This window comes from Oncorhynchus clarkii, chromosome 23, assembly GCF_045791955.1.
Source record: "Oncorhynchus clarkii lewisi isolate Uvic-CL-2024 chromosome 23, UVic_Ocla_1.0, whole genome shotgun sequence".
NCBI classification, from domain to species: Eukaryota; Metazoa; Chordata; class Actinopteri; order Salmoniformes; family Salmonidae; genus Oncorhynchus; species Oncorhynchus clarkii.
The window spans coordinates 31,681,339-31,702,231 of record NC_092169.1 but is presented as its reverse complement, the minus strand read 5'-3'; the positions used below and the strand labels follow the sequence as shown (position 1 = coordinate 31,702,231).

At 42.9% G+C, this 20,893-nt stretch overlaps 1 protein-coding gene across 5 annotated transcripts in view; it reads right to left on the bottom strand.

The window, feature by feature from the left end:
• LOC139381725 (BAR/IMD domain containing adaptor protein 2b) overlaps positions 1-20,893 on the bottom strand; it is a 151,479-nt gene that overhangs the window by 29,612 nt on the left and 100,974 nt on the right. For all 5 annotated transcript variants that reach the window (XM_071125451.1, XM_071125454.1, XM_071125452.1 and 2 more), the window contains 2 exons: positions 5,944-6,096; positions 2,667-2,903 (listed from right to left, as the gene is read on the bottom strand). In XM_071125451.1, the coding sequence (XP_070981552.1) occupies positions 2,667-2,903; positions 5,944-6,096 (390 nt within the window). The remainder of the gene's footprint in view (positions 1-2,666; positions 2,904-5,943; positions 6,097-20,893) is intronic.

Sequence of the window (20,893 nt, the reverse complement as noted above, 5' to 3'; positions counted from 1 at the left end):
AAGCAAAGAGAAACAACAGTCCATCATAACTTCAAGACATGAAGGTCAGTCAATTCCCAAAATGTCAAGAACTTTGAAGGTTTCTTCAAGTGCAGTTGCAAAAACCATCAAGTGCTATGATGAAACTGGCTCTCATGAGGACCGCCACAGGAAAGGAAGACCCAGAGTTACCTCTGCTGCACAGGATAAGTTAATTGGAATTACCAGCCTTAGAAATTACAGCTCAAATAAATGCTTCACAGAGTTCAAGTAACGGACACATCTCAACATCAACTGTTCAGAGGAGACTGTGTGAACAGTGTGAACAGGTTTTCAAGGTCGAATTGATGCAAAGAAACCACTACTAAAAGACACCAATAATAAGAAGAGACTTGCTTGGGCCAACAAACATGAGCAATGGACATTAGACCGGTGGAAATCTGTCTGTCCTTTGATCTGATGAGTTCAAATTTGACATTTTTGGTTCCAACCGAAAATCTTTATGAGATGTAAAGTAGGTGAACGGATGATCACTGCATGTGTGGTTCCCACCGTGAAGCATGGAGGAGGTGGTGTGATGGTGCTTTGCTGGTGACACTGTCAGTGATTTATTTAGAATTCAAGGCACACTTAACCAGCATGGCTACCACAGCAATCTGAGGCAATACACCATCCCATCTGGTTTGCGCTTAGTCCCACTATCATTTGTTTTTCAACAGGACAATGATCCAAAACACACCTCCAGGCTGTGTAAGGGCTATTTGACCAAGGAGAGTGATGGAGGGCTGTATCAGATGACCTGGCCTCCACAATCATCTGACCTCAACCCAATTGAGATGGTTTGGGATGAATTGGACCACAGAGTGAAGGAAAAGCAGCCAACAAGGGCTCAGCCTATGTGGGAACTCCTTCAAGACTGTTGGAAAAGCATTCCTCATGAAGCAAGTTGAGAGAATGCCAAGAGTGTGCAAAGCTGTCATCGAGGCAAATGGTGGCTACTTTGAAGAATCTCAAATGTAAAATATATTTTGATTTGTTTAACACTTTTTTGGTTACTACATGATTCCATATGTGTTATTTCATAGTTAGCAGACAAGATTTGCTTAGAATCCCGTGCATTATTTTATAGTATGAAGAATACAAGTGAACCAAGCTGAATAAAATATACTGTAGACACCTTAGGAAAGCCACAGAAAAAGGAATCTGGTTGATATCCCTTTCAATGGTCAATAGGGATGCATAGGAACACAGAGCTTTCAAAATAAGAGTCACTTCCTGATTGGATTGTTCTCAGGCTTTCGCCTGAAATATCAGTTCTGTTATACTCACAGACAATATTTTTACAGTTTTGGAAACTTTAGTGTTTTCTATCCTAAGCTGTCAATTATATGCATATTCTAGCATCTGGTCCTGAGAAATAGGCCGTTTACTTTGGGAATGTTATTTCCAAAAATAAAAGTAGTGCCCCCTAGCTTCAAGAGGTTAAATGTCTTACGTCGGCCACGGTGAAGGAGAGCCCACAGTCCTTGGTAGTGGGCAGCGTCGGTGGCACTGTGTTATCCACAAAGTGGGCGAAGGTGTTTAGCTTGTCCGGGAGCAAGACGTCGTTGTGCGCTACGTGGCTGGTTTTCCCTTTCTAGTCCGTGATTGTCTGTAGACCCTGACACATACGTCTCTGTACTGACATTGTGCCTGTTTGTCTTATGTAGGGAATAACTACAGTGTTTCTATTCAGCCATAATCCCAGTCACCTTGCCATGGTTAAATGTGGTGGTTTTCCCTTTCAGTTTTGCAAGGTTTGGGATAGGTTTAAAACATTACTTTCGGGCACTCATTACAAAGGGTTAAGAAAAGGGTTAAGGTTTGGGATAGGGATAAAACCAAAAATAAAAAAACATTGTCCACTACTGGTATCGAACACGTAAGAAAGTGATCCAGAGTCATGGGATTACGCCCATCCACAACCCTAGTCTACTGGATGGTAATAGTGCTCACTGTTGCCCCTAGTGGACAGTTTGGAAGGCATTTCCCGATGTCCTCAGGACATGGACAGTCGTCCAATTTCGACCTCAATCTTGAATGACCTAGCTGACAGAATAGCTGGTGGTGTTAATTTAATTAAGGTTCGTCATTAGAGCTGCAGCCCACAAACCTGCTGTGTGCTTCAAGACTCAAGAATACCCACTCAATCACTGATGCAACACACTGTTACAGAGGTTCGTCCACAAACACAGGCACTTACACAAAGCTCTTCAAAGCTTCATAATCAAAAACACAATTAGTGATGATGAGCAACAATTGATGCCTGTGGCACTCGATTAGCTGAATGTTTCTCCACACCAATAGGGCTGAAAAACCATAGCAGCTCTATGTAGATGTAGGATCTTCATTTCAGCCACTTTGTTACAGCAGGAAAATAATCCTGCAGCAACAGGAAATGTGAATTATTATGTGAAATATAATGACTGGAAAATTCTTGTAGGGGTTGATACATTTTTCATTAGGGCAAACCAAGTCTGTCATTTTAAAGTGGAAATGACACACTTTAGAATCCCCTTTAAACCTTGAATACTCTTCAAGTTTGCATTTCCTGCTGTGCAGGAACCTTATCAATGATCAAAATAGATCCTACATCTGTAGCTGTACCATAGTAATAGCACAGTAACATCTTAGTAACAGTGACCCACCTGTTGGGCCATTAGTGCAGCCAGCTCGGGGGGTACAGGCAGAGGCTTGGCCCCGGGGATTGGGTCAGAGATGAGCAGGTTGCCCTTGGAGCCGTGGTGAGTGTGGGAGCCGGACGCCAGGGTACCCCCTGTAGAGGTCATCTGCTGAGCCAGGAGCATGGCACGGTCAGGCAGCTTGGTAGGGTCAGCACACGCCTGCTGCCATGCTGGGATCTTTTGGGCTAGAAGGTCCTTACCCTGGAGAAGAGTGGTAAATAAAAACAAAGGGAGAGAAAGGTGAGACAGGTGAAAGGTGAGACATTGTGTCGGGGTGAGATAGGTGAATATAGAGATGTTCTGGTGATGGAAGAGGAGTGATTAACAAGGTGTTCCTTTGAACCCACTCAAAAGGTAAGTGATGTGAGGTATATGTGTAAAAAATGAGATTTTTCAGAAGACTATAGGGTTATAAAGATCAGGAGAAACTGTTAAACAAATCGTTATACTGTGAAAGGTTCACTGATTGAACATTATCACATCCCAGAGAGAAAGAGAGAGAGAGAGGAGAGAGAGAGCGAGAGAGAGAAAGAGCGAGAGAGAGGAGAGAAAGAGAGGGAGAAGGAGAAGAGAGAGAGAGAGAGATAGAGAGAGAATGAGAGAGAGAGCTTCACTTCACACCCTCTGCCATATCACCAAACCAAGACATCCTTCTCTCTCGGCTCTGACAGCTCTTCTATTGTATCTATTGGCTGTGGAGCTGAAGCAGCCGTTTCAGCACAAAGCTGTCCACCAGCAGCCTCCCAGGATTATAACACTCAAGGCAGCCTGCGACACCATCTGTAGCCTCTAGGCCTTTCCTCCAGCTCTCTCCTCAACTCTGGGTTTCCTGCTCTAGCTTACCTCTGATCAGTTTTACCCCCACATCCACTCGTTAAAGCTTTCTGAGTTTAACACAGGCTGTAGTACTCAGCAGGGTTGCCAGATTTCTCCATAAACTTAAACACTCTTAGAACACTCTTAGAACCCTTTTTTCTTTGGCTGTCCCCATAGGAGAACCCTTTAGTGTTCCATGTAGAACCCTTTTGGGTTCCATGTTGAACCATATGTTGAAAATGTTCTACATGGAACCCAAAAGAGTTCTAACTTGAACCAAAATGATTCTACCTAGAACCAAAAAGGGTTCTTGAAAAGGGTTCTCCTATGAGGACAGCAAAAGAACACATTTAGGTTCTAAATAGCACATTGAGTGTGCCCATTGATACCAAATACCAATTACATTCGTTTGACTGTCAGACAGTATTTATCCAAGTGACATATCTCCCGAGTGGCGCAGTGGTCTAATGCACTGCATCTCAGTGCTAGAGGTGTCACTACAGACCCTGGTTCAATTCCAGGCTGTATCATTGGGAGTCCCAGTGATTGGGAGTCCCATAGGGCGGCGCACATTTGGCCCAGTGTCATCTGGGTTGGCCGGTGTAGGCTGTCATTGTAAATAAGAACCTGTTCTTAACTGACTTGTCTAGTTAAATAAAGGTTAAATTTAAAAAATATATCCTTCAATCTTTGTTACTATTTGTCTCTGTCCATAGCATACATAAATATGTCTACCCTTGTTGTCTTCCTTATTGCATTCTGTGTACCAATCAGAGTGCTCGTCCTTGGTCTCTCTATGTTGGTGGACCGGATAGCGGTGCCAGAAGGTGACTAAGCTCCCAGTTGGCAGTATTGCCTAGGTAATGTACCGTGTCTTGTGTGCGTGGTAGTGTGGCCCGTGGAGCACCTTGCCAGAGAGATGATATAAACTCCACTGGCAGATGGTCTGCCTCTTCATCTTTCATCTCAATACACTTCTTCAACCTGCTCGTTTCGGTTCCCCTGCTCCTACTCATTCACCTTCATTATGGCTGTCTTATACATGGAGGGCACGACCATACCATATTAAGTTGGAGTGTTCTACAGAGTAGAGTAGACGAGAGAGAGAGAGAGAGAGAGAGAGAGAGAGAGAGGGAGAGAGAGCGAGAGAGAGCGAGAGAAAGAGAGAGAGACAGACAGAGAAAGAGAAAGGGAGAGAAAGACAGAGAGAGAGAGCGAGGGAGAACCTGTCTGAAGAGTGGGTCCTCTCTCGCCCACTCGTCCTATGTGACTCACACAATACGCCCTCAATCGCTCTGTCTTTGTCTCCCTACAACTTCTTTTCATATACAATCTCTCGTTCTCCATATTTCCCTTTTCACTGAGTCTTTCGAAATCGCTTCTAAACTAATTCTCTCTCCCCCTCCTTTCTTTCTTTCTCTTCCTCTTTCCCTTGATCTCAAACTCTCTCTCTCTGCTCTCTTCCTCTTTCCCTTGATCTCAAACTCTCTCTCTCTGCTCTCTTCCTCTTTCCCTTGATCTCAAACTCTCTCTCACTCTGCTCTCTTTCCCTTGATCTCAAACTCTCTCTCTCTCTCTCAGCTCTCTTTCCCTTGATCTCAAACTCTCTCTCTCTCTGCTCTCTTTCCCTTGATCTCAAACTCTCTCTCTCTCTCTCTCTCTCTCTCTCTCTCTCTCTCTCTCTCTCTCTCTCTCTCTCTCTCTCTCTCTCTCTCTCTTTCTTTCCCTTGATCTCTCTCTCTCTCTCTTTCTTTCCCTTGATCTCAAACTCTCTCTCTCTCTCTCTCTCTTGATCTCAAACTCTCTCTCTCTCTCTCTCTTTCTTTCCCTTGATCTCAAACTCTCTCTCTCCAATAGATACCGTAGAAGAGCTGTCGGAGCTGAGAGAGAAGGATGTATTGGTTTGGTGATATGGCAGAGGGTGTGAGGTGAAGCTCTCTCTCTCTCTCTCTCTCTCTCTCTCTCTCTGCACCCCTTCCCTTCATATCCTCTCCTCCTCTCGCTTTCCACTGCTCAGTCTTTCAGCACTCTCACCCCCCCTTCCCCTCCTCTTCTCCTCACTCATCCTGCTCTCCTCCACCTCCCACTGCTCAGTGTCTCAGCTCCCTTCACCCCCCCTTCCCCTCCTCACCTTTCTTCTCCTCCACCTCTCCTCCTCTCTCATCCCACTGTTCAGTCTATCAGCCCCCCTCATCCCCATCCCCTCCTCTCCTCCTCACCCCCATCCCCTCCTCTCGTTTCTTATCTTCCTCCAGCTCTCTCAGCTCACTGCTCAGTCACTGCTCAGTCACTAGATAGCACCTTCTAGACAGTGTATGGTGGAAAAATGTCAGTGCTCCCTGCCTATTCCCTTCGGATCTTAACCAGGAGAGTTTCAGAAACTGTTGACATGTAGATGAAAAGGGAAAAGTCAGACTTTGCTCACTTTGCTGTGGTAGGAGCTGCTGTTCTTGGCCACGGCACACTGTCTATCCACCAGGAAACAGTACCTCCTCCTCTCCTCTGACAATGCATTCTTGTAGCCCTCTGCTGTGTACTGGTCCAGGTCACTCTGCTTGCTGCTGATGGTCTCAACATACTGATGAGAGAGAGAGAGGAAGGGAGGAGCATGGGGACGGGATGAGCAGAAGCCATAAGGATAGCATATCATGAAGTTGCCCCTAAGTCTAGAATCTTGACACCGATCTAAGGTCAGTTTTGTGTGTGTGTGTTTATGTCTCAATGGTTAAGGTTAGTATTGTCTTATTTCCTAGACACAGTTTGTACTTAGGAGCAACATCTGTGTCTGTTTGAATCTTCCCACCTAAACGGATTCAAGATGTGTGGACCTAGAATAAGGTGTCAGCAGCTAAACCAGTGGGGACAATATTGACAGAGAATAGCACATAAACATTCTATATATTCTGATTCACTGCTAAACAATGAATGGTTTACAATGGAGCACTAATTCCCCAGTGCTACACAATGGAGCACTAATTCCCCAGTGGTACACAATGGAGCACTAATTCCCTAGTGGTACACAATGGAGCACTAATTCCCCAGTGGTACACAATGGAGCACTAATTCCCTAGTGGTACACAATGGAGCACTAATTCCCCAGTGGTACACAATGGAGCACTAATTCCAAAGTGGTACACAAAGGAGCACTAATTCCCCAGTTGTACACAATGGAGCACTAATTCCCCAGGGGTACACAATGGAGTACTAATTCCCCAGTGGTACACAATGGAGCACTAATTCCCCAGTGGTACACAATGGAGCACTAATTCTCTAGTGGTACACAATGGAGCACTAATTCCCCAGTGGTACACAATGGAGCACTAATTCCCTAGTGGTACACAATGGAGCACTAATTCCCCAGTGGTACACAATGGAGCACTAATTCCCCAGTGGTACACAATGGAGCACAATGGAGCACTAATTCCCTAGTGGTACACAATGGAGCACTAATTCCCCAGTGGTACACAATGGAGCACTAATTCACTAGTGGTACACAATGGAGCACTAATTCCCAAGTGGTACACAATCGAGCACTAATTCCCTAGTGGTACACAATGGAGCACTAATTCCCCAGTGGTACACAATGGAGCACTAATTCCCCAGTGGTACACAATGGAGCACTAATTGCCCAGTGGTACACAATGGAGCACTAATTCCCTAGTGGTACACAATGGAGCACTAATTTCCCAGTGGTACACAAAGGAGCACTAATTCCCCAGTTGTACACAATGCAGCACTAATTCCCCAGTGGTACACAATGGAGCACTAATTCCCCAGTGGTACACAATGGAGCACTAATTCACTAGTGGTACACAATGGAGCACTAATTCCCTAGTGGTACACAATGGAGCACTAATTCCCCATGTGGTACACAATGGAGAACTAATTCCCCAGTGGTACACAATGGAGCACTAATTCCCCAGTGGTACACAATGGAGCACTAATTCCCTAGTGGTACACAATGGAGCACTAATTCCCCAGTGGTACACAATGGAGCACTAACTCCCCAGTGGTACACAATGGAGCACTAATTCCCTAGTGGTACACAATGGAGCACTAATTCCCCATGTGGTACACAATGGAGAACTAATTCCCCAGTGGTACACAATGGAGCACTAATTCCCCAGTGGTACACAATGGAGCACTAATTCCCTAGTGGTACACAATGGAGCACTAATTCCCCAGTGGTACACAACGGAGAACTAATTCCCGAGTGGTACACAATGGAGCACTAACTCCCCAGTGGTACACAATGGAGCACTAATTCCATAGTGGTACACAATGGAGCACTAATTCCCCAGTGGTACACAATGGAACACTAATTCACTAGTGATACACAATGGAGCACTAATTCCCCAGTGGTACACAATGGAGCACTAATTCCCTAGTGGTACACAATGGAGCACTAATTCCATAGTGGTACTCAATGGAGCACTAATTCCCTAGTGGTACACAACGGAGAACTAATTCCCTAGTGCTACACAATGGAGCACTAACTCCCCAGTTGTACACAATGGAGCACTAATTCCCTAGTGGTACACAATGGAGCACTAATTCCCTGCCTGATTAGAACAAAATGGCCAATAGATTAAAGTCATTAGTCATTAAAGCAATAAGGCCTGAGGGAGTGTGGTATATGGCCTATATAACACGGATAAGGGCTGTTCTTACCCATGACGCAATGTGGCGTGCCTGGCTGGATACACCCCATAGCCCTGGTAAATTGGCAATATTTCACAAACCCCAGAGGTGCCTTATTGCTATTATAAACTGGTTACCAACGTAATTGGAGAGGTAAAAATAAATGTTTTGTCATACCGGTGGTATATGATCTGATATACCACGACTTTCAGTCAATCAGCATTCAAGGCTCGAATTACTTAGTTTATAATGTAGCATTAGTCGCTAATGATGTTAATGACACAGAGCCCAGCCTAAGACAAGAACAAATTGAGTTAATCCTTTGTTTCCATAGAGGTACAATTAGACCCGTCCTGAAAACGTTGTTATCCACACAGGAGTCATCAACAACCAGACAAAGGCATAACAACAAAAACCTTGTTGAATACTTGACTAAAATCTTCCACAAAAACACTTGTGGGGCTTGATCCTCTAAGTTCACATCAGGGAGACACAAACACGGCCACACATAAACGCACGCGCATCATATACACACAAACACGCACACATACACAGGGGTCGCAGATTGAAATGTCAGCCCCATTACAGAACTCATTAAGGCAATGTGAGCAGGTGTTTACTGAAAATTCAAAAAATACCACTCCCCACACTGCTACCCTGGAGCTTTCTGTTTCCCTTTCATCTCTCTGTCCCTCCCCGTCTCCCTCCGCCCCTCAGAATGATGCACAGTCAGAGATGCTGTATGATACCTGCATGAAGATACTATCCACTTCAAAGTGTTTCTTCTCTGAGAATGTTACACAATATTATCCCTCCCTCCCACATTGTTACACAATAGGATCCATTCTTCCCACATTGTTACACAATAGGATCCATCCCTCCCACATTGTTAGACAATAGGATGCCTCCCTCCCACATTGTTACACAATAGGATCCATCCTTCCCACATTGTTACACAATAGGATCCATCCCTCCCACATTGTTACACAGTAGGATCCATCCCTCCCACATTGTTACACAATAGGATGCCTCCCTCCCTTCTCACCATAGTTGAACCATCAGCGATGACATGACTACACAGTGTGACTGTGGCCTCCGCTTTCGGTAACGAGCCTAATGACTCAGAGATGATTAAGAAGAGGTGACAAACACACAGACGCCCAGCCGTTCCTTTATTCTCTCTCATCTGTGTGTATGTAGACTGATTACAGAGAAAGGAAAAACACTTTAGGAGTTTAATTAGCTTTCAGTGCAGCATGTTGATGGAACGACAAAGGGGATAATATTATTTTCAATTAAAATGGGGTTCTTTTCATCTGCGCCGTTAGGGGTGGGTTTCAGAGGCTGCATCCCCAAATGCCTTTGGTCCACCTTTTTTTGATGGTTGAAAAAAACATGCGCTGATGTGCTTTAGGACCATGCAGATGCCTCGGAACAGGCGGGCAGGCTGTTTTTATTCTGCACCCAGCGGTTTCTAAAGCCAGTGTGGCATGTTGAATTTGTTTTCTTCCTTTGAATTTGGCTCTAGCATGTGAACGGTTTGGGCCATTAGCTATTATGACCCCCAAATGAAAGTTAAGACTCTCAGTAACATATATGTGCCTTCCCCTCCCCTCTACAACGTTTACAAGTTACACAAGACTCATTAAAAGGGACTTTGACAAAAAATAGCACAGAATGGCTGGGGGAAAGGAATTGAATGCAATTGTGATATTTTTGCTATGAATTTGGCTCCCGCCTTGGAACAGTTTGGGCTATTAGCAAATATTGTATACTCTCTCTCTCCTTAGGCCTCACACCCCCGTATCTGAGATACCTACTGGAGCCCTCATCCTCCACATACAACACCCGTTCTGCCAGTCACATTCTGTTAAAGGTCCCCAAAGCACATACATCCCTGGGTCGCTCCTCTTTTCAGTTCGCTGCAGCTAGCGACTGGAACGGGCTGCAAAAACACTCAAACTGGAGTCATCTCCATCTCTTCATTCAAAGACTCAATCATGGACACTTACTGACAGTTGTGGCTGCTTTGCGTGATATATTGTTGTCTCTACCTTCTTGCCCTTGTGCTGTTGTCTGTGTCCAATAATGTTTGCACCAGGTTTTGTGCTGCTACCATATTGTGCTGCTACCATGCTGTGTTGTTGTCTTAGGTCTCTCTTTATGTAGTGTTGTGGTGTATCTCTTGTCGTCATGTGTGTTTTGTCCTCTATTTCTATTACATTTTTAATCCCAACCCCCGTCCCCGCAGGAGGCCTTTTGCCTTTTGGAAGGCTGTCATTGTATTTTATTTATTTATTTAACCTTTATTTAACTAGACAAGTCAGCTAAGAACAAATTCTTATTTACAATGATGGCAAACCCGGACAACGCTGGGCCAATTGTGCACCGCCCTATGGGACTCTCAATCACGACCGGTTGTGATACAGCCTGGATTCAAACCAGGGTGTCTATAGGGAGACCACTAGCACTGAGATGCAGTGGCTTAGACGGCTGTGCCACTTGAGAGCCCAAACTCACGAGCTGCCTATGTTCAGAGAGGAAGAGGCAAAGTGAGAGAGCTCACTCTCGCCAAATTCTGTCTAGAATAAGTCCAATGCGTTTCTATGGGCATAATATGCAGACTTAAGTTTGTCGCCTGCATTCCCGCATGTGGGACAATGACACCCATTGTTAGGGTAGAGATGTGAGCATCTCGTCATTATACTGTATACAGATCTCTGGTTTCAGCCTCTTGCGAATTGGAAAGGAAAGTTGGTGGGTGTACAGTGCTCTGTTAGATTGCTGGCTTCCCCTAAAGTAAATCCATGCTTTGTCCAAATTATATAATTACCCGTCTAAATAAAAACATTCAAAATACTTCACCAGAGAGCATGACTTAGCCACAGAAGATCATTAGCCTCTTAAAAACATACAGTTGTTTCAAATCACAAGTGTGTAGGCCTACGCCTATTTGGGAAGCCCACAATTTGGGTAGTGTTCGTGGCAATAGGTCTAGCTGATTGAGTTGTGGCTGTCAGTGAAAAGCTTCTAAAATATATGTGTTAAGATAATGTGTCTTGAGTATAATTTCAAATGTTGCAACAAGAAGATAGGAAGGGGTGTGTGGCGAAGCCATGGCCTGTCTCGCTCCCGAATGCATGCACTCAGTTCTCCAGAATGAACTCAGCTGGCTCCCGACAATTCTTGCAGTTTCAACTGTTCTGCCTTATTATTATTTGACCATGCTGGTAATTTATGAACATTTGAACATCCTGGCCATGTTCTGTTATAATCTCCACCCGGCACAGACAGAAGAGGACTGGCCACCCCACATAGCCTGGTTCCTCTCTAGGTTTCTTCCTAGGTTTTGGCCTTTCTAGGGAGTTTTTCCTAGCCACGTGCTTCTACACCTGCATTGCTTGCTGTTTGGGGTTTTAGGCTGGGTTTCTGTACAGCACTTTGAGATATCAGCTGATGTACGAAGGGCTATAGAAATAAATATGATATGATTTGATTTTATATTTCCTACTGTTTTTATTTGTCGGCTTTAGGCCTATGTATTTTACTTAGTTGACAATGGAAGTTATAGACCTACAGCTACCTCTCTGAGTTCTATGTGCTCATTTCTTTATCTGCCATTGGACCACAGTGTATCAATGTGTCCATATGGCAGAGGCTGGTGCTCTCGCCTTAGTTGAATTCAATTTTTATGATTAACCACGTGATAATTTGGGCTCCCGCGTGGCACAGTGGTCTAAGGCACAGCATCTCAGTGCTAGAGGCGTCACTACAGACCCTGGTTCGATTCCAGGCTGTATCACAACCGGTCGTGATTGGGAGTCCCATGGGGTGGCACACAATTGGCCCAGCGTCATTAGGGTTTGGCCGGGGTAGGCCGTCATTGTAAGTAAGAATTTGTTATTCACTGACTTCATAGACTTTAGCACAGGTATCCCAGGACAAATGACATGGACACAAAAGGAGGTGGAATACAAAAAAAATAAACAGAGATGAAAAACTGCAGCAGAAGATGGGGGGGTGGATGTGGGGGTTGCTATATGTATCACGGAGAGAGAGGGGAATGATAACACGATAGAATGCTAAAGCACACAGATTATTATTATCGCGGTGTGGTGCTAAAGGCTTAGGGTGCTTCAGACAGCAGAGAGAGAGACAGCAGAGAGAGAGAGAGACAGAGAAAGAGAGAGAGAGAGAAAGAGAGACAGAGAGAAAGATAAAGTGAGAAAAATGGGGACACAGAGAGCTAGATAGAGAGATTGAGATAGAGAGATAGAAGTTGAGCTTGAGAATAGATAGAGATAACAGAGTGTGTTGGATGTGTATGGGGATTATCGAACGTAAACTACTGAGATAGTAGGGGATGGGGAGAGGATGTAGGGGAGGTAGAAAAAAATAGGTATACAGTGCATTCAGAAAGTATTTAGACCCCTTGACTTTTTCCACATTTTCTTACGTTAAAGCCTTATTCTAAAATTGCTGAACTTTTCCCCCCTCATCAATCTACACAAAATACCCCAGAATGACAAAACAAAAACAGGTTTTTAGAAATGTTAGCAAATTTAACTGAAATATTACATTTACATAAGTATTCAGACCCTTTACTCAGTACTTTGTTGAAGCACCTTTGGCAGTGATTACAGCCTCTAGTCTCCTTGGGTAGGACACTACGTAAGCTTGGCACACCTGTTTTTGGGGAGTTTCTGCCAATATTCTCTGCAGATCCACCCAAGCTCTGTCAGGTTGGATAGAGAGCGTCGCTGCACAGCTATTTTCAGATCTCCAGAGATGTTTGATCAGGTTCAAGTCTGCGGTCTCTGGCTGAGCCACCCAAAGCCACTCCTACATTGTCTTGTTGGGAGTGTGCTTTGGGTCGTTGTCATGTTGAAAGGTGAACCTTCACCCCAGTCTGAGGTCCTGAGTGCTCTGGAGCAGGTTTTCATCAAGGATCTCACTGCTCCGTTCATCTTTCCCTTGATCCTGACTAGTCTCCCAATCCTTGCCGCTGAAAAACATCCCCACAGCATGATGCTGCCACCACCATGCTTCACCATAGGGATGGGGCCAGTTTTCCTCCAGACGTGACGCTTGGCATTCAGGCCAAAGAGTTTAATCTTGGTTTCATCAGACCAGAGAATCTTGTTTCTTATGGTCTGAGAGTCTTTTAGGTGTCTTTTGGCAAACTCCAAGCAAGCTGTCATGTGCCTTTAACTGAGGAGTGGATTCCGTCTGACCACTCTACCATAAAGGCCTGATTGGTGGAATGCTGCAGAGATTGTTTTCCTTCTAAGGTTCTCCCATCTCCAAATAGGGACTCTGGAGCTCTGTCAGAGTGACCTTCTCCCCCTGATTGGTCAGTTTGGCTGTATGATGGAGGCCACTGTGTTCTTGGGGACCATCAGTGCTGCATAAATGTTTTGGTACCCTTCCCCAGATCTGTGCCTCGAGACAATCCTGTCTCGGAGCTCTACGGACTCCTTTGACCTCATAGCTTGGTTTTTGCTCTCACATGCACTGTCAAAATCAAATCAAATTTCAAATCAAATTTTTAAATCAAATCTAACTTTATTGGTCACACACATTTTTATCAGATGTTATTGCAGGTGTAGTGAAATGTTTGTGTTCCTAGCTCCAACAGTGCAGTAATATCTAACAATTCACAACAAAAGACTAATCTAAAACTGAAATAATGGAATAGAGAAATACAGAAATATTAGGACGAGCAATGTCGGAGTGGTACTGACTAAAATAAAGTAGAATATTATACAGTGTATACCGTACATATGAGATGAGTAAAGCAGTATGTAAACATTATTAAAGTGACTAGTGTTCCATTATTAAAGTGACCAGTGATTCCATGTCTATAGGGCAGCAGCCTCTAAGCGTCAGGGTTGAGTAACTGGGTGGTAGCTGGCTAGTGATGGCTATTTAACTTCTTATGGCTGGGGGCAGTATTGAGTAGCTTGGATGAATAAGGTGCCCAGAGGTGCCCAGAGTAAACTTCCTGCTCCTCAGTCCTAGTTGCTAATATATGCATATTATTAGTATATTTGGATATAAAACACTCTGAAGTTTCTAAAACCGTTTGAATGATATCTGTGAGTATAACAGAACGCATATGGCAGGCAATAACCGGAGAAAAAATCCACCAGGAAATGGAAATCTGAGGTTGGTCGATTTTTAACTCAGCCCCTATTGAAGATACAGTGGGATATTGGTCATCTTGCATTTCCTAAGGCTTCCACTAGATGTCATCCGTCTCTAGAAACTTGTTTGAGGCTTCTATTGTGAAGGGGGGCTGAATGAGAGGGGAATGAGTCAGAGGTCTGCCAGCAGCCACGAGCTGGTCACACGCATTCACATGAGAGGTAGCTCCTGTTCCTTTGCTTTTCTGAAGACAAAGGAATTCTCCAGTTGGAACATTATTTAAGTTTTATGTTAAAAACATCCTAAAGATTGATTCTATACATCGTTTGACATGTTTCTACGGACTGTAACAGAACTTTTTGACATTTTGTCTGCAACTAGTGAACGTGCTTCATGGGTTTTGATTTGTTTTCCAAAAACGCTAACAAAAGTAGCTATTTGGACATAAATGATGGACATTATCGAACAAATCAAACATTTATTGTGGAACTGGGATTCATGGGAGGGCATTCTGATGAAGATCATCAAAGGTAAGTGAATATTTATAATGTAATTTCTGACTTCTGGTGACTGCACAATATGACGGATATCTTTTTGGCTTGTTGGTCTCTGAGCGCCGTACTCAGACTATTGCATGGTTTGCTTTTTCCGTAAAGCTTTTTTGAAATCTGACACAGCGATTGTGTTAAGGAGAGCTTTATCTATATTTCCATGTATAACACTTGTATTTTCATCAACATTTATAATGAGTATAAATATGAACTTTATCGAACAAAACATACATGTATTGTGTAACATGAAGTCCTATGAGTGTCATCTGATGAAGATCATCAAAGGTTAGTGATTAATTCTATCTCTATTTCTGATTTTTGTAACTCCACTGTTTGGCTAGAAAAATGGCTGTGTTTTTCTGTGATATGGCTCTGAACTAACAATCATTTGCGGTGCTTTCGCTGTAAAGTCTATTTGAAATCGGACACTGTGGTGGGATTAACAACAAGATTACCTTTAAAATGGTATAAGATACTTGTATGTTTGAGGAATTGTAATTATGAGATTTCTGTTGTTTTGAATTTGGCGCCCTGCACTTTCACTGGCTGTTGTCATATCGTTCCTGTTAATGGGATCTCAGCCCTAAGAAGTTTTAACAGTCTGATGTCCTTGAGATAGAAGCTGTTTTTCAGTCTCTCGGTCCCATCTTTGATGCACCTGTACTGACCTCGCCTTCTGGATGATACCGGGGTGAGCAGGCCATGGCTCGGGTGGTTGATATCCTTGAGGATGTTTTTGGCCTTCCTGTGACATCGGGTGCTGTAGGAAGGCCAAAAAGATAATTGAGGACATCAACCACCTGAGGCACGGCCTGGTCACCCTATATAGACAGGTCTATGCCTTTCCAAATCATGTCCAATACATTTAATTACCACAGGTGGACGCCAATCAAGTAGAAACATCTCAAGGATGATCAATGGAAACAGGACGCACCTGAGCTCAATTTCGAGTCTCATAGCAAAGGGTCTGAATACTTACATGTATGTAAATAAGGTATATACATTTTTTTTTACTGAAAACATGTTTTCAGATTGTCATTTGGGGGTATTGTGTGTAGATTGCTGATGAAGTAAATGTATTTAATCCATTTTAGAATAAGGCTGTAATGTAACAAAATGTGGAAAAAGTCAAGGGGTCTGAATACTGTCCAAAGGTATATATGTATAGGTGTATATACACTATTTACTACTTTGTTTATGCTATAATGTATTATACTATATTATTATTTATATTACTATTTTTGACAAGCTCTGCAACATCCAACCAACAGACATGATAGACATGACATGTTACTACTATCACAGCATTTTCGTCCGATATTGTTATCAGGTAAACTATTTCTGCCGAGAAAATACCGTACGAATACCTGTAGCATGTTGTGGAAATTCATACTGAGAGAGACTTTGTAATTTCTTATATTATTTGTTAAGTGTTAATGGTTAAATATCAAACAAATCAGGTAAATACGTATTTTTTTCTCTCACAAGCATCAAGAGGCTACAGCCTATTGCATGTTGAGCACCTGCACATTATTATGTCACCAACTACATACCCCCAATACAGCTTATATAAACAATACAAAAAAAAGATCCGAAATAGTACAGGCCATACATTAGATGCTTGATATAGTCCGACAGTACATTAAAGTACATGTTCTCTACTCACTGTTCAGTTTATGATAGCAGTATTTTATCTTTTATCTGCCAAGTACGGCTTAAATGTCATGTAATATAATTGTATCTGAATAATTAAAGTACTATTAATACATTTAGCATTTGGTGGGGGTCTCCATGTTGTGATCTCTCTCTCTGTACAGTAAAATCTGATAGTGTGTGAGAGGTCCTTCTCAGCTGTCAATCAAACAGGCCATGTCCCACATACACACACAGCCTGGTGGTGACTCTCAATTGTATTTCCTTAATCCCTTGTGTCCTACCTCTTGTCCTTAACAAAACGAGGAGAAATACATTGAAGGTTCCTATACGTTCTGGCTTTGTCCCTGAACCTAACTGTAGTCGACCCAGAAGCCTTAACGGTGGTGGTGGGGGAGCATGGGACTCCTGGTTTCTGTTGACAGGAAGCAGATTCAACAGGAAGAGAAAGGGGGCTGAACTCGAGGGGTTTCAGAGGGCTAAGAACAAAGGGTCATATGGAATATAATAACACAACTCGATCACGAGTCACATGTCTGGGGAATGAAGGATTTGGAAAGATTTGGAATAGAGAGTATAAAACAATATATTTTATATTATGCCCCTTGACACATGCTTTAGTCTAACAATGGAGAGAGAGAAGAGAGATCTGAAAAGGAAATGTCAAACCTCAGCTAAATGGATTACGAAATACAAATGGCTCCATACTGAAATGTATGTCAACGGAAATGTCAGATTCCATGAAGGTAAACTTTTAAAACTAGATTATTAACCAGTCAGTTCCTTGATACCTGCAGTACAAAGAGATTAGTTTAATATTGACTCAAATGGAACTTGATTCCTAGAATCATCTTTTATTTATGTCAAGCCGAGGACTAAGCTTGATCTTTTGTCAGACTGTCAGAGCACAGCTTCCTCTGATGTTGTGGAGTTCCTCCCTACAAAACCCTTTAAGAATTTACATCCAACTGACTTATTAACATGACAACAAGAAATGGGTCATTCAGAAAAGAGATCACACAGTGGAACAGGGAGGGATGGAGAAATAAAAGTGGGAATGAGAGAGAGAAAGAGGAGTGTAGAGAGGGTGAGAGCAGGAGAGAGAAATAGATAGTTGGGGGAAAGAGGAAGGGAGAGACTGGTTTGAATAATTGAAGAAAATAACGGAAATGCAGCAGAACAGAACAAACCCAGACCCCCCCCTCTCACTCTCTCATTTTCCCTCCCGCCCTCTCTCGATCTTTCTCTCTCTAACATTTTTCTCTGTCTGTCTCTACAGAGACTGAGTCAGCAGTGGCACCATAGCATCTCTTTCATTCTCCCCACATCAGCCTGAGGGACTGGGGCCCTCAGTAGTCAACACACACACTGCCTGTGTTTCTCTCTGACGCACTACCACCCCATCAGCTCTGACGCCATCAAGCTAACGGTTCCAATGCAGAGGGACCTGAACTGTGTGTGTGTGTGTGTGTGTGTGTGTGTGTGTGTGTGTGTGTGTGTGTGTGTGTGTGTGTGTGTGCGTGCGTACTTGTGTTCGTGTGGCATAAGTCAATTCGATCTCTCTTGTTTTCACTCGGCAGCACCATGTGCAGTTTCACTCTCACAGAGTTGTTATTATAACTTGCTAATGAGCTGTTTGATTGGCTTTACCACTCTGCTCACATTGTAAATCCCCCAGAGGCTGTAGGGATGAAACATGGGCTGATGTGGTTTGTTTCTACTATTTAGAAACTGAGACATTCTGTGATCGTTCTTCCTCACAGTTACCAGAGCCTAAGGCAGCAAGAGAGAGCAAAAGAAGAAGAGAGGTAGAGAGAGAGAGACAGAGAGAAAGAGACATAGAGACAGAGAGAGACTAAACCTTCCATAAAAAGCCATCACCTACAGAGAAATTAACCCAGAGAAGAGCCCCCTAAGCAAGCAGGTCCTGGGGCTTTCTTCACAAACATAAACAGACCCCATAGAGCCCCAGGGCAGCAACACAATTAGACCCAACCAAATCATGAGCAAACACAAAGATAATTACTTGACACATTGGAAAGGTTTTACAAAAAAACAGAGCAAACTAGAATGCTATTTGGCCCTAAACAGTGAGTACACAGTGGCAGAATACCTGACCACTGTGAATGACCCAAAATGAAGGAAATCTTTGACTATGTACAGACTCAGTGAGCATAGCCTTGCTATAGAGAAAGTCTGCCGAAGGCAGAGCGGAGACAGGCTATGTGCACACCACCCACAAAATGAGGTGGAAACTGAGATGCACTTCCTAACCTCCCGCCAAATGTATGACCATACATTCAAAAAATGTGTGGTTCAACAAGAGTTTTTCTAAGATCCTAAAGTTCTTCAAATAACCATAGGGTTCTTGGCACTGAAAATACCCACCAATAGGTTCTTCCAAGAACCCCATAGAAGGTGGGGTTCATCAAGGAACCTCCTTAGTTGGTCGGGGTTCTTGCAGGAACCCGACTGAGAAATTTTTGATTTGAAAGGACAGCAGGAGTAGGCACTGAAAAATGTAAATATCTCCTCAATTTAAGGTAAGGTTTGTCCCTTGTATGATCTAAATTGATATTGTTTTATGGTGATACTATTTTCATATTTGTGCCAATATTTCTAAAACAGAAAATTGACACATTTCAATGGATATCAATCAACAAAGAGGTAAGAATATATAGGCTATAAGAGTATGTTGAAGACTAGCTGAATTGTGTGCTGATGACTGAACTGCTCACTTTTGTGTCTGTGTCTGCAGGTATACAGACGAGGAGGCATTCAAAGGTATGTTAATTGGTATTGGTATGTTATGCAGATCACAAGGTATGTGTATGAAAAACATTATCAAAACAGTTTTTTTCATTCACATTCACCACAAATACCAAGGTTCTGTCGTGTGCATGTTTTGTTAATCATCTGTATAATTACTATTTGTTGGATTCACAGACTTAACCCTCCCTACACCTCTGATGAATATAACAGGAAACCTGTTTGATCACCATGCACTGCAAAATCATTCTGGCTATGGATACAGAGAACATCAACCCATTAACATCAACACGCCAGAGGATATACCCATTGATCTTGGGACTCTGCTGGGAGTTTACCTCATATTTAGATTTTTTTTTATTCTGCTTTGCCACTAAAATCATAATAAACACTGATAACTAAAATATTGTGTTATTGTTATGGGTATTATTATTATTATTAATAATAATAATAATAATAATAATAATAAGGGGAGGAGGGGTAGTTAAAAAACGTACCCCAAAAGGTTCTTCAAAAGGTTATTTGAAGGATCCATTTAAACGGTTATTCAAAGAACTTACAGGTGTTCCCCCACAGTTTCAGTTTGAAGAACCCCTAAAGGATACTCCAGGAACCTTTTCTTTTTAGACTGTATTAGAGACACATATTTCCCTCAGATTACACAGACCACAAAGAATTTGAAAACAAATCAAATTTTGATCAACTCCTATATCAATTGGGTGAAATACCACAGTGTCACGCCCTGGCCTTAGTATTTTGTGTTTTCTTTATTATTTTGGTCAGGCCAGGGTGTGACATGGGTGATTATGTGTTTGTCATGTCTAGGGGTTTTGTAGATTAATGGGGTTGTGTTTAGTAGAGTAGTCTAGGTAAGTCTATGGTTGCCTAGAGTGGTTCTCAATCAGAGGCAGGTGTTTATCGTTGTCTCTGATTGGGAACCATATTTAGGCAGCCATATTCTTTGAGTATTTCGTGGGTGATTGTTCCTGTCTCTGTGATTGTTGCACCAGATAGGGTTGTTTCGGTTTTTCACGGTTCTTGTTTTTGTATATTGTTCATTTTTCATCTGTCATTAAAGATGTATAAAGATAACCATGCTGCATTTAGGTCCTCCTCTCTTTCACCAGAAGAAAACCGTAACACACAGGGTGCCATGTCGTGGAAAATGACATTAGTCACGCTATCCCATGTGTGGGAGGTGGGACAAAGGAGGTATCAGAGGCATGTTGAGTGGGACTAAAACAATGATAACTATCCTAAACAACAGTATACAAGGCATATTGATATTAGAGAGAGACATAAAGTGGGGCATAAAGCAATCACAGGTGTTGATTGGGAGAGCTGACTAAGACATCAACGGGTAAGACAACAACAGCTAATCAGCTAAGACAACAACAACAGGTAAAATGGTAATGAATGGGCAGAGAGGGTAAGTTAGCTACACATAGGGCCTGAGTTCGAGGCTTGGGCCGGCAGGTAAACAAAAATAAACAAAATGGAGTACCGTGATTAATGAACAGTCCAGCAGGCATCAGCTCTGTAGCCAAGTGATCATAGGGTCCAGTGAACAGCAATAGATGAAAAAGGGAAGCCACTAGGTAGTCGTTACTAAGC